Source organism: Pleurodeles waltl, chromosome 12 (genome assembly GCF_031143425.1).
Source record: "Pleurodeles waltl isolate 20211129_DDA chromosome 12, aPleWal1.hap1.20221129, whole genome shotgun sequence".
NCBI lineage: Eukaryota > Metazoa > Chordata > Amphibia > Caudata > Salamandridae > Pleurodeles > Pleurodeles waltl.
The window spans coordinates 152,927,190-152,941,320 of NC_090451.1; the positions used below are offsets into that span (position 1 = coordinate 152,927,190).

General features: G+C 42.6%; 1 protein-coding gene across 1 annotated transcript in view; it reads left to right on the top strand.

The window, feature by feature from the left end:
- The window catches only part of PLCG2 (phospholipase C gamma 2), a 414,427-nt gene that overhangs the window by 148,444 nt on the left and 251,852 nt on the right, over nt 1–14,131 (top strand). The window contains exon 5 of the mRNA XM_069216644.1: nt 4,524–4,571. Within this exon, the coding sequence (XP_069072745.1) occupies nt 4,524–4,571 (48 nt within the window). The remainder of the gene's footprint in view (nt 1–4,523; nt 4,572–14,131) is intronic.

Genomic DNA, 14,131 nt, shown 5'->3' on the forward strand with positions numbered 1-14,131 from the left:
ATTTACTATGTTCACTTGCAAGATGGACAGCAAAGGCTTACCCACCACTTCGCTCTGACTTATTAGCATTTTAACCAGGTGGTGTTGATATTTGATTGAGCAATATTTTTTGTGCCTCGGAACATTTATAAAATATGTTAGTCTCGGAAATTAAGAACATTCAGGTCTTCATAATGTCCAAGGAGTTTGATGTGACTGAGAGCAGGAGATTCAGCCCTTCATTCACGTGTCTCGTTTCCTGCCACCAGGGGCCACTCCTGGGAGACTCAGGCAGGGAGAGGTCCTGCTAACAGGCGATGAGGAGTCTTTATGAGTACAAGGATTGCTACACTGAACAAGAGCGAAGAGCTCTTTCCGTGCTAGGGGGAAATTCTAGGCAAAAATTGTGCACCCAATATTTATGAACACCGCAGGGCATGGTAATTACAGAGTTCATAGTCTGCCCTCCATTCAGAGTTTTTGACATTGGAACGCAGGAGAGGGGATTAAATGTGGATGTTTTGCCGTGTTCCGAAATGTCTAAACTCAATTATTGTGCAGTTTACTCACACAATTTGTGCCAGATATTTTCCTAGCAAAATCATGTGGGCAAACACGTGGGATTTGCTAATGTTTGTTGCCAGTTGGCCACAGAGCAGCACACAGGCAGTTTGTCACCGGGGAACCACCAGCCTGGCAGCTCAAGTGAATAGAAAGATTAAGAGGTCCACACCATTTCCATGATGAGGAAAGGTGACTTCGCAAGTGCCATTTGTCGCCCAAATGGCATTGGTAGTCCCTGGACTAGAGTGGAATTCCACTACCAGTTTGCAGCCAAGCTCGCCCGATCACTTACCAGCCCCCTCGCTCTTGGGGTCCTGACATCAACACTGGTTTCAAATACACAATGTGACACAGTGCGGTAGAGACCAAGGCCTAATTCTTAAGGCCTTCCACGTACCACATGGGACACCAGACCACCAAGCACAAGAGTCGGACGGAAATACAGATGGCACTGAATCATTCCAGGTATCTGATTGGATCCTCTCCCTGTTCCATCTGATCCCAACCATGTTGAATTTTGCAAGTTGTGTGGAGCAATGCTTAATTTGTGTTGGTGGTTTCCGGTGCAGGGCACCAGCACTTATTTTTGAGGGCCGACACTTATTTTTCTGCCTCAAGCATTTACTGCGAGCAAAAGACAAATATGGGAAAGAAAAAGCATCACAATTGGAGAAAGCAGAAAGCTGCAAGAGTGAGCTGAAGAGGCAAGGAGTGACTGTAAATGGATTAAAGAGGCCTGCAATGGCTTTAGCATTAACCCGCCTCAGTATTCTGTCCTCACACATTTAATTGCAGCAGCTGCGTGATTCAGAGGAGAGCTTTGGGCCCTGGCATGTTTTTATTTACAAATATAGCATTGGTGTGGAATAAAAACTCCACCTGCCACCACTTAGAGAAGATCCACTTTTGGAACAACTGTGTACATATGGCAGTATGCACTGTAAAACAATGTACCCGGCACTTCCTGAAATACTATGGAATTAGACCATCTAAAAACAATGGCACTAAAGTACAATTTACGACAAATAAATTACAGCTATGAAGATGACTAAAGGATCTAATTTAATAACCAATTATTCCCAAAGCTCTCTGTGCACTACAGAATGTATTTAACACCAATAGGCCCTTCTGTCCCTCTTGTATTGACCCATTAGTCCACTAGCTGACCTCCAAACTCAGCTAAATCTGATAATCCCACGCATGCTAAACTGCACCTTAAGGAAGTCAGCCTCTCCTCTCTGTTACTGGGGTGATAAAAAGGTTTCTAAATATCTGATTCACATAAAAGAAAGCACAAAGGTTCCACAAAATGTAAAACCAGACTACTGCTGTTACTGTTAAGTCTTCTCATACTTATTCTATTACCATATGTTGCTACAGACCTAGCCTGTCTGCTTCCTACACCTCATCTTGTCACAGGAAGTGATGGTCTGTGCATGTAAGCATTTGGGCAGTGGCCACTTGCTTTTTTTACCCCCTGTCACTCAAATGATACCACAGTGTTCCAAACACATGTATTGTTCCAAATACGTGTAGAATACTGGTTGCGGTATAATGGTGGGCTCATTGCAGAAATCCACGCATGTGGTACTCATCCCTGATACAATGCTGGCTCTGAAGAAAAAAAACAGGTCATTTGTGACATACTGTGGGCATCGATGGCTGAATGGCACTCGGGCGTGACATAATGGTGGTAATTCAAGGTCTACTGTGACATTCATAGCATGATTTTACTCATCCCCAGGATAGTGCCGGCCCTTTTATAATGGTGATCTATGGTGTACATTGGCGAAGGTGGTCGGGACCTGGGCATCACATGACACTGTGGCCTTGGTTTGATCTCTAAAATATCTCAGGTGAGGCCGCACACAAGGAAGTGACTTTTGCTTGAATTGTGGGAGAACAAAATTTCCCATAACGAAGGCGGATCTAGGCCCAGGTCTACACCCAGTAACAGAGAGTGTCATAGCCATTCAATTATTGTAGAGCCCAAACGAGTGAAGATTCACCACAGGCAGTAGTTCTTTCTTAGAGAGAAATTTTCTTGAAGAAGTTACTGAATGGAGTCAGAGTTCCATCGCTGGGAAGAGGGAGCCAATCCAGAAGTTGCTTCCCGGATTCCCAGACTGGCAGAAGGAATCCATCCCCACTTCACCAGCCACAATACAACTGCAGGACGTAACATGAACCACTCCTTCCTCTGATTCATTGTTGAACTTCATCTTTGGAGCGAGTAAGCTCCTCAAATTTATTTCAAATCTGAAAGTGCTGGGTGTGCCATTTCAGAGGGGGTTTTCTTTAACCAACGTTCTTTCTTTTGAAAACTTGTTTTTTTATTATTCTGTCCTTTGTGGGAAACAAACGTTGCTCAAAAGAGAAATGTTTTCGTCTAAAACAATTAAACCTAGAAGTTTGCCTTAAATTGCATTTGAGGCATCCTATGGCATTCAAATGTAAGTCATAAACTTCCTTTAATTTGTTTTCCTGAAACTACTTCCTTTTAATACGTTTTTATTATATCATTTATCTGAGACCTAACCGGGGAAATTCTAAAACCGAACTTTGTGCTGGATGCTAAGGTCTGCTCATATACTTTTTAGTGCAGTTTTAACAGTGCTGTTGCCGAAAAAACCTACTGCTAACAATATGCACAGAATGGGCCCTGAGTTCGCCCATTGTAACATTTGGCTTTCTTCAACCAACCTCTCTCAGTCATTGGTTAGAGGCTTTGTCAGTGAGGCATTGGCTCTTCCCAGTGGAGATGTGATTTGCTTTTTGGATGTATCCTTCCACATCACTCTAGTGTTCTTTAAATAATTATTTCCTCACTTGTTTGACTGGCGGACTGACAACAATTCTTACCCTTCAGGAGTGGTGGGAAATACATATATGAAAACTTCACAAAGCAGCTCTGCAAATTGCATGCAGAATAGCAAGCACAAACAAATGGTGAATAAGATGTAATAAATAATTACTAACTAATAACCATTAATATGTTTGTGACGTAAAATGAAGAATGGGCTGACCAACCATTATGATAGTATTCAAGGGGCAAGTCGGTATAAATTGGATAATGTCAGAAAAAGGTAATGTGTCAAACTATTCAAATGGAATCAATGGGGTCCACTGTAAGCCATTGTGATATATGGGAGCATATTGTAAAAATGTCTAAATGTCAACGTAGGGCTTTCAAGCAACTGGGTTAAAAAGATATACTGAGTCAGGAGTGGGTAAAGTTGCTTTGTGTTGGAGATTGCAACCGTGGAAGAAGACATCTTACACTGAGACGTTGTCTTGGAGCTCCAAATCGTTGAGTGGCGGCTGTCCCAAGAGTGTACCTATGTGTAGGAGTTTTGGAGTAACCCGATGGACTGAACCAAATGTAGAGATGAAAAATTAAAGCAGTCCAGAACCTGCTCAGACTGGGAAAGAGACAGTCGTGGTTGCCAAAGGAGAACACATGGTTATCAGATATGGTGGAGTTTGTTCTCATTGTATACGTCTGCGGAGATCATTTCACTTCAGGCGGAGATTGTCACAGACTGGCCTGGGGATGAACAGAATTCCACAGTCCCAGTTCAGACCTGCAGGGGACCTTAATGAAGAGTATTTGAGAGTGTTGCAACAGTGAAAAAGCTCTGAGTGCGACCTCATTTCAGTGGTTCCTGAAGTAGTTTGGCTCCTAGGCCTAGAGATCTGTCCCGTGGACGTCTGCAAAAATGTGGGTGTTCAAACTAGACAGATTGAAGTCCTTACACCCCAGGTTCGATAAGAATCTGTAAGGCCTCTTAGTCGCAACTTTTATACTCTGACAATGGCCTTATGTTGCACTGCCTTTGTGACTCAATCTTTATTTTGTCGTATCTGGTCTTAAGAGTTTTCTAATATTGATACCATGACATGATATATGTGGTTCATTTTTTGCATGTTTCCTATCAGATTCGCAGGTTTTGCTAAAACATTTTTTTTGTTTTGCTTAGCTGGCTAAGGAAGCAGCTTTATTCAATTGACCAAAGTAGACGAAATAGGTAAGAAGCCTGCACGTTTTTACTTATTCTTGACAGATAAGCTGTATGAATGTTTTTGAAAATGCTTTTCACAGTGTTTTTTTTTTAAACCATAAGCACTCCTAATGTTGACGTCTTCCGCGATTGCCTGTTTCATATGTTTCTGGAAATGTGGTTAGAGCATTTTTGTAGATTGCAGTATCAAAAATTGATTTCCTCAATTTTTTGTTTTCGAGAGCTGAGCCCAAGGATGAACCGATTCATAAAACGCGGTCAGAATATAAATAGTAGCTGCTCACACTTATTATACGTATATTCGTGAATAGTCTGAAAGCATGAAATACTTTTACTGTTTAGAAGGAAGACACACACACAACACTATAATTCTTAATTAAAATGATTCATGGATAAATGTTTGAATAATTACCTTTGCTGCTTTATTGCACACATATGTGTCTTATTCCATTCTTTTCCGGGGGCTGGAGATGGAATGGAAGCCAAGATAAAGCATATCTGAGAGACGTTTTAGGGATGTGTAGTTGCCTAGATCCTCTACCTATGTTGTTCCTGCACTCCTGCTCTATAATTGTGACACGAATGGCAGTGTAGTTACGCATCCATCGACATGTAATGTAGTAATTTTAGGAATTTCATATAACATGCACAATGCTCAATTCCCCAAAATATGTAAATTATTTTGGCTTAAATTAGCAGGCCATTTTAAGCTCTTTTTTCCCCGTTTCACCCCCAATAGGTAGAAAAAGGCTTCCTGGAAGTAAACCCTGTCAAAGTGATGCTCCCCTCTTGTATCTCTCAAGCATACTACTTTTCTACCACAAGAACTTCACCAGTAACTGAAGCCTAAAAAGTGATTGGGTATTGCTTTCCACAAATGCATCAATTGATGCACACATATGTAGATACCTGGTGATTGTTATTTCATGTCTAAGTTGTGCCGCGGTCTCCTCTGACCTCATAGTCGATTCTTCTCCTACACTCAATGATTATTGTTTTTGCTCCCACTTAACTTAAATAGGAGCAAGAACAATAATAAGTGATTCATCTGTAGACATTGGGCTTCCCTATCAGCAGTGCCTCAGGATGATCAATGATATACCTCGGTTTTCTCTTGTTTTTACAAGAATCTCCTTTCAGGGCGGTCTGACTGTTCTACGGCTTCATACTAAGTGAATTAGCCTTCTTCATTGCCCACAGTCCTTTAACATCGCCCCAAACACCTGGCCTCTGCTGGCGGGGTCTCAGACCACCTAGCACATAACGTATAGGCTTCCCTTCTGCAGCGGCCTGCTTCTCTGACTTAGGCTACTCCAGTCTCTAGCTGTTTCTTGATTTTCTTTCCAACACTTTTTCATTTGGGCATTTCCTTATTTACACTTTCCTGACCTAATAGTGTCAGATATTGAAAACTTAATTCATAGGGGTGCTTACTCCCTCAGCAGGGAGCTTCAGTTCTGACAATACATTGCTTTCCAACTATTTGACTAGCGAGTAGGAGAAACAAGGAAGTGCAGATAAATGTTTTGGAGTGATTCTGAATAATCCACTGAATAGTTTTTTCACCTTTACCGAAATGACGACTAACTCCCTGTCATACATGTGCTCATTTCTACTATGCAGAAGCAGGACAAATTATTAACAGGTGTGCTTGCGGATTCACACTACCAGCTTGCGGGCAACTGAAGGGATGAGGATAACTCTTTTAGTTAATATTGTTCTTGAGAACTGTTAGACCAGATACCTTGAGGTGTAATCATTTAAGTGGTTTATAATTTTAACCCTTATCCCAACAAGCCACGCCAGGATTCTCCTACCCAATAGAAAGGATTTTCCAGAAATTAGCCAGCTTTTCAGATCTTTCCTTGTGTTTCTGTCAAGGGGGAGCAAGATAATGTTGGAACAATTACTTAGAATTTTCACTTTTGCTGCCAGATATGAGCTAACGGAAATTCTTAGGATTCTTCCCTGGTGTGTCTAGACATTGGCTCCTATAACCATGTTGGCAACAATAATCAAACAACTATACCCTTCCCTAGCTCCACTAAACAGAAAGGAACAGAGAAGATGGGGAAAACAGGAAAAAAGCTGGCATGATATGGGCGATAAACGAATTGAATCGCGTAGCCAAACAACCAATCTGGAAAGTTACCAGTGAACTTCTGCATGTTGACTCTGAGCTTAAATGCTCCACTGCCTACACCGTCTTTTTAAACCAGAAGTGAATGCATGCACACCTTAGTGATTTAGATCTTGCTCTTGACCTGTTCTCCACCACTTCCGGACAGTTTTTAAGCCCCTTTTGGTTCATATGGGTGCCTATGGATACTGTAGTCCGGCCTATCTTTTTCTCCTACTTTTTGTTGCTGTCCTTTTCTGTGAGATGGGCTTAACACTGATGCAGATTTCTGACACAATCTCCATAGAGGAAGGCACTCTTGTCTATAGTGGCCCTGACGCCAGACAAGTGAGAAAAACATCTTCAAGGCCCAAACCTGCCCTCCTCACCACCTGAGTTGCTGGTGCAATGCAGCGTAACGGGCAAAACTTAGTACTGTTGAATGGCTTCAGGACAGTGAACACAGTGAACTGCTGGGATAGCAACCACATGAATCTGGATCACCTATCCTCCATTTTCCCTAATCCCAAAGATGATAGAGAGCCAGATTCAGAAATACCTAGGTTACAGCAGCGGACCATCCTGGATCCCTTCATGAAAGACAAAAAATGAAATGTGCCCCTCCTGGAGCAATATATGGCCCTGGGATTCACCAACCCCCAGGCCTGACTCCTGCTAACTCCAGAAGTGCCCACCCTTCGGGAGGGTGCTGTTTGCTTTTGCTTATTGCCCACCAAGTAAAAGTAAACACTCTGCTTCCAGCAAGCGGGAGCTGTGAAAATGCTCCTGCTTGCTTAAAGTGGAGTTTTCATCTCTTTCCGTGTCCACCTAACATGCGGTCAGGGAAAGAATTGAAACTATTGCTCACACACACAGGGAGTTGCATTGTTTAGCAATGCTGGCTCCGGCAGGCGGCGGAGAGCCGGCTGTAACCTCTAGGGCCTTGAGGCTCTCCCGCCGTCCCCTAATCATACTAACTTTGTGCGCAAGGCCAAGGCAAAGCAAGTATATTTTCTCTGCATTCCCACCATGAACAGTTATTTCTAATCCTTGAAGGAGGTGTTTGCATACTTCCTATTTTTCAGGCACAATATCTCATGCAGTGCCTGTGATGAGTGGGTTCCTTCTTGTCATCTGCTGCTGAGACCAGAGATCGTGTTCTAAACTTTTTAAAAACTGCAAAAATGCAAATTTGCCTACTACAGGTATGTAAAGTTACTACAAGTATGTAAAATTGCCTAGAAGACCTGACCATTTGGCCCCCCGTTTTATACATTAGTGATATGCAACCTCTCCCCCCATTTACTCTGAAGATGGAGAGCTTACTAATAGGACTTCCGGAGCGCATTTCCTGATGAGTTTGGGGACATGTTTTTGATACATAAAAATATGATCACATCTCCACCAAACAAAGAAGCACTTCATAAATGCTGTGGGGTAAACATTTCACACGTACAAAAGTATAGAAGTTCAGCTGTTATAGTTAGAGTTATTTCAAGAAACTATAACTCATGCTCTAAGGTAACTATAATTCACGCACTTGCCATGCACTGCTAATTACCTTCTGTGATATCATTGATAATATCACTGAAACATTTGCAGTAAAAATATTGATGAGAAAACGGGGCATGGCGAGGGTGCGAGTTATAGTTACCTTAGGGCAAGAGTTATAGTTTCTTGAAATAAATCTAACTATAACAGCTGAATTTCACAGGTTTTGTACGTTTGAAATAATAGCCTAACTATAACATCAATTAACCTTTGTTTTTGATTTTAAGTGAATTGCTATGTTTTTTTTATTCTGTATCCTAACTATAATGTCCCTGTAACCTTTGTTTTTTCAGTAAATATATATATATTTTATATATATATATATATATATATATATATATATTACCCACTGCCCGTCGCCAGTAGATAGGACCTTATTTCCATAGAAAACATGTTTTTTTACTCTGCTATATCTTTGGCGCAGTTTGACGAATCTTCATGGAATTTCTCTCCCCCCCCCTCCCTCCAAAAAAGTGTCCTTTAGGATTTTGTTGTACATGGAAAGTTCCTAGAAGATCTGTGAAGCGGGGGCCAAGAAAAAGGGAACTTAAAAAAAGTGGGTTTCCTATGTCATCTCAACACGACTACGGCCCAAAGTCGCTGAATGGAATTACACCAGATTTGGCAGAAAGGTAGCTCTTGGTCCAGAAAGCCCTCTTTTTGTTATTTGGTGCAAATCCGTACAATAGTTTTCAAAAACTTTAAGTAAATCCAAATTTGGATTGTGACAAATTCACAACTGCTCCCGCTATTGTGCAGAGATTTGTTCAGGTGCCTCCACTTCAACCAGGAAGTTCCTGCAGCCATTTGCCGAGTCCTCAAAATAAACCCACCAAAAAAAGAAAAAGGGCAGGGTATGAATGCCATTACCCTCAAACCCCGGGACCCTGCCAGGCAAAAAAAGCATTGTTTTTTTTTATTGAGCAGCAAATTCCATCATGAATTTAAAGAAAATACAAGCATGGTCTCCTGTGCTTGTTTTTAATGTAGCCCCGGGTGGGCTAGATCCCAGGGGCATGCTCAATTTATTTGAAAAGTGGAGGGGGCACATGGGGCCCACCTCCAAGGGCTTTTTTATGCACCAGGGACCACCATCTTCCTGAGGCTTTTTTATAAAAAGGAGGGAGGTCACATGGACGCCCCACCTCGGGCTTTATGAAGCCCCGGAGACCACCACCTCCCTAGGAAAAGAAAATTAGTGTGGGGGCCCGCATGGACCCCTTGCCTTGTGGACCACCAACTCCCTGGGGCCAAATAAAAATTTTAAAACATAGAGGGGGACATGTGGGACTCCTTCTGGGCCATATACAGCCCTGGGGACCACCAGCTCCCCAAGGCCTGCCCATGCAAGAGAAAGGAAAGGGGTGTGCAGTGCGGCCCTCCTCCTAGAGCCATTAATGGCCCTGGGGACCGCCACCACCCTGGGCCAGCTCCTGCTATCTCCTGAGGTGCCCACCCATTGGAGATAGCTGTTTGTTTTTGCTTGGTGGGATCTGTGACAGCTCCTGCCAAGCAAAAGCAAACACAAAAACCGCTTCCAGCAGGCAGGAGCTGTCAAAATACTCCTGCTTGCTGGAAGCAAAGTTTTCATCTTTTTCCCTGCCCGCAGACACATGGGCAGGAAAGCGATTAAAGTATTGCTCTCGCATGCATTACACACATTGCCCTGGTGGAGGTGGTGGTGGATCCCGATTTGTGAGGGAGCCGTGCGGGCCCCCATCATATATAACAAGTAACACAACAAATGATTCCCCCGGAAGGTGGTGGTCCCTGTGGAACAGGGGGGCTGCACGGCCCCTTACATACATTATATACTTTGCCCCAGGGAGGTGGCTGATGCTGGGGTCTGGGGCGACCATGAGGGCCCCTACATACATTACACATAATTGCCCAGGAGGTAGTAGTCCCCGGGCACAGGGGTGGGATGCTACGTGGGCCCCCTGCATGCATTAAATGCACTGCCCTGGGGAGATGGTGGTCCCTGGAGCTTTGATAAGCCCTAGGTGGGGGGCCCCTTTGCCTCCTCTTATATTTTGTGAATGCCCTGTGACCTGGTCCACCTGGGGGCAAAAATAAAAACAAGCTTGAGAGACCTTGTTCGCCTTTTTCTTTTTAAATCACAGCAAAAATCACAAATATTTGCGATTTTCACAGTGAAATTTAAAAAAAATGTTTTTTGGTCCCTGGACCAACCCTTAGGGGTTATGGTAACAGGACCCCGCCCCCCGCCCCATTTCTTTTTTTTCCTCTTTGTTTGAGACTCAGCTGAAGCAGAGTCTCAAAAGGCTGCCAGCAATTCCTGGTTGAGGTGTTGGCAGCTAACCAGATCTCTGCAAGAGGTCAGGAGGATTTGTGAAGCCTATGTGCCTCTTGATATACACACTTGGTTTTCCTTGAATTTCTGTTAAACTCCTGAACTGATTTACACCATATAAGAAAAAGCATAATCTGTGTACCGAAAGATACCTTTCTGCCACATTTGGTGTAATTCCGTTCAGTAGGTCGGGGTGTAGTCGTGTTCAAAACACCTATGGGAATTAACATGGGAAATGCGCTTTTTTTTACCCCCCCTTTTCTTGGCTCCCACTTAATGGATCACCCCAAAACTTCCCACACACAACAAAATTCCTTAGCACACTTTTTTGGGAAGATTTTGTGAAGATGATGCCAAAGATATAGGCCAGACAAAAATGCTTTTTCCATAAAAATAAGTCCCTACCTATAACTGCCTACTGGTGACCGCCATTTATACATCTCTCTCTCTATATATATATGTATAGGTCCTGGTGGGTTAAGGTTGTCTCACACTTATGACAGAAAATGTTCTGAAAGAAAACTTACCTGGGTGTTGTTTATGATTTTTGGGAACTCCCTGCCACATCACACATTTATTTGACTTCAGTTGTCTGCATTTGATTGGAAGCAGTAATTGTTTCGTAAGAGGTGTCTTTTAAATTCACATAGACCCTGGTTAAACGAAATAAGCGCAATTTGGTATTTCAAGTAATCTTACAGTATTCACCCGCTGCTGCATCATCACAAATGAACCTTCTCTGCCAACACATCCTGTGCTGCCTGTGCTCCCAGGCGTACAATCAGGCATGTGCCCTATTGTGGTGTGGGACAAAGGGCACCTCCTTTCCAGGAAATGGCACCCATTGTGTTGGCAGTGCTTGCGGGCTGACCTTTGTGTTGTTTAGGTGGTCTCCATCACCGAGGCCAGGACCAGGGGGAGGGCAGGGCGTATTGTTAGAACTGCCTCACAACATTATTTATTTGTAAAGCAAAGTGGATGTAGTATGTCACTCACTATCCAGTGTGACAGGGAATTAAATTTAGGAATAATATTTAGGACGGGGTTATCAAACATTATGAAGTACTGTTTAGAGATGTTGAATGCGTATTAAAACAAGAGTAAACTGTATTGTTACTTAGATGAACATGTATGATTAACCTTGGAAAAACATGGCAGGTTCATGAAGTAAAACAGGTTTGCCATTTGCGGTGCACATGCATCTTGTCCCGTAATGTTTCCTGGGACTGTTGGCCTGCATTGCGCATAAGTAGTGAAAGGTCCATGTGGAGTTCTGCAAACTTCTTTAAGAAGACGTCTGGAAGAACAGGTCCATTAAACTCATTACACAAAGAAATGATTAGACTGAGTTCAGCTGGGCAAATAGGCTCCATCACCTCCTCAGCCCTTGCTCGTCCCAATCCTTTCTTTAATGAGATGTAATCACCTCCATCCAGGCACCACATGATCAAACCTTAAGCCTCCCAACACCCATCTCCTCTCACCTCTATTCTCATTCACTGTCCTCTGAGAACCATAAGGGGAGCAAAATCACAGATGTTTTAAACCACCCTGAGAAGAGTTTAATTCAGTCTAGTAAGGTAAAACTCTGCTATTAGCACCAACCGTATATCCCCACACACAACAGAGCAGAGGTTGTCGGATCCAGCCACCTCCTTTCTAACAATGCACAATCTGTCTACATTATCAGACCCTCAATCCAAACTGTGCAGCACTGTAGCCTCCTTGTTGGACCTTTAATGGTTGTCTGTGAAAAGGGCTGGACTGGGGAACCAGAAGCAGTCCTGATTCAGTTACTGAATGGGGAGGAACCAGACTTCCTTTGGCTGTTGGGTTACACAAGCAGCGGTTTTCAGCTCTGTCATATTCAATTCAAGCTACCTTCAACATGAGGCGGTCCCTTCTTGGACAAACCAATTTAGACAAAGGCCTAATTGCTTCAAAAGTACATTTATTACATCTCTTATATCCATTGCTGGATTTCATAATCCATGTTAGAAACCACTGTTCTCTAAAATCTCTTTTATTTTGCAATGCAAGCTTATTTCAATGGTCAGAGTAAATATCTATATGAAAGAAGATGTAATATCCTTCAGGGTTGCACTCCTAGGTTATATCAATCTTCAGCACTGTACTCACTATTAAGGTATGCTATGAAAGCATATCTGCTGGCCTTGGTTGTCACAATATTGAATCTGAGCTGCCTCCAACAAGAAGAGAGTTCTTTCTTGCATGGTGCAAGGATATAGGCAAAAGACTACATTCTTCAAATTTACATTTATTACAGCTCTTACTTCCAATGTTGGAGTCCGTAATCCACCGGAGAATGCAGTTTGCTTTAAAATGACTTTTATTTTACTATATGAGCTTGTTTCTGTCGACATAAGCTGAAACATTTCTTTCCAGCTCAATCAACACATTTTGTGTGTGTAAACTTCACATAAATTCCATGATAATAGGTTCATACGTCATATATATCAGTATTTCAATGTTCCCCGATCCATTTTGGACCATTTATGGTTCTTCATCTGGGAAAATTTAGAAATTCAGTCAATAATCATTAAGGGAGTCATAACTTTTAGGATGTCATATGAAGCATGGCAAAGTTCAGACAACTCCTAAATGCATCTCAGCATCTCAGTTCTGTCATTGCAGCATCTATATATGGATAAGCATATGGAGATCCAGTGTGGATACTACCAGGGTATGTTCTACATCAACGGATTTATTAATTGAAGAGTTAGAATAAAGTATTGTATCTTGGCAAGTATGTTAAAAATAACCAAGTTGCCAGGATAGTGGATTCCAGTGCATAGTTCACTCAAAAATGGAAGCAGGAATGGCAAGACTATCTAGACTTATGTCAACACATGAGTTTGCTATTTGAAGGCAAATGGTCACTGTTCCACGTATTAGCAATTATAAACACCCTCCATAAAGTGAGTTATTTCCTGCTAAGTTATCTAACATTGATTTGTACAGCGCACTAATCATCTGAGAGGGTTTCCATCTACATGGACAAGTTGTGTAGGTGTGTGGTCCTAAAGGGCTTATATGAGGAGCCAGGTCTTCAACTTCTTGCAGAATTCAGTAAATGAGGAGGAAGCTGTGATGTGTAGGAGGTCATTCCATGTCTTGGGTTCGATGTAGGAGAATAAGGGACTTCTAGTTTTGCTTTTGCTGTGCGGGCATGTGTGCGAGTGAGAGTGAGGCAGGGCTTAGGTGTCTGGTGGGTTGGTGAAAGTGTATACAGATGTTGAAGTATTCTGGTCTTGTGTTGTGAAGGGCTTTTTATGTGTGCATGAGAAGTTTGAATATCTGCGCTTGTGAATGGAGAGCCAGTGAAGCTTCCTGATGTGCGTTTTATGTGGGTGTGTGTTAGACCTGACAGCCTTAGGGTGGTCACCCCTAACTTTTTGCCTGCCTCCCTCAACTTTTTGGACACTGTTTTTGCTGGTTTTAGGACTCTGCGCACATTACCACTGCTTCCCAGTGCTAAAGTGCATATGCTCTCTTCCTTTAAACATTGTAACATTGGTTCATACCCAATTGGCTTATTTAATCTACTTATAAGTCCCCAGT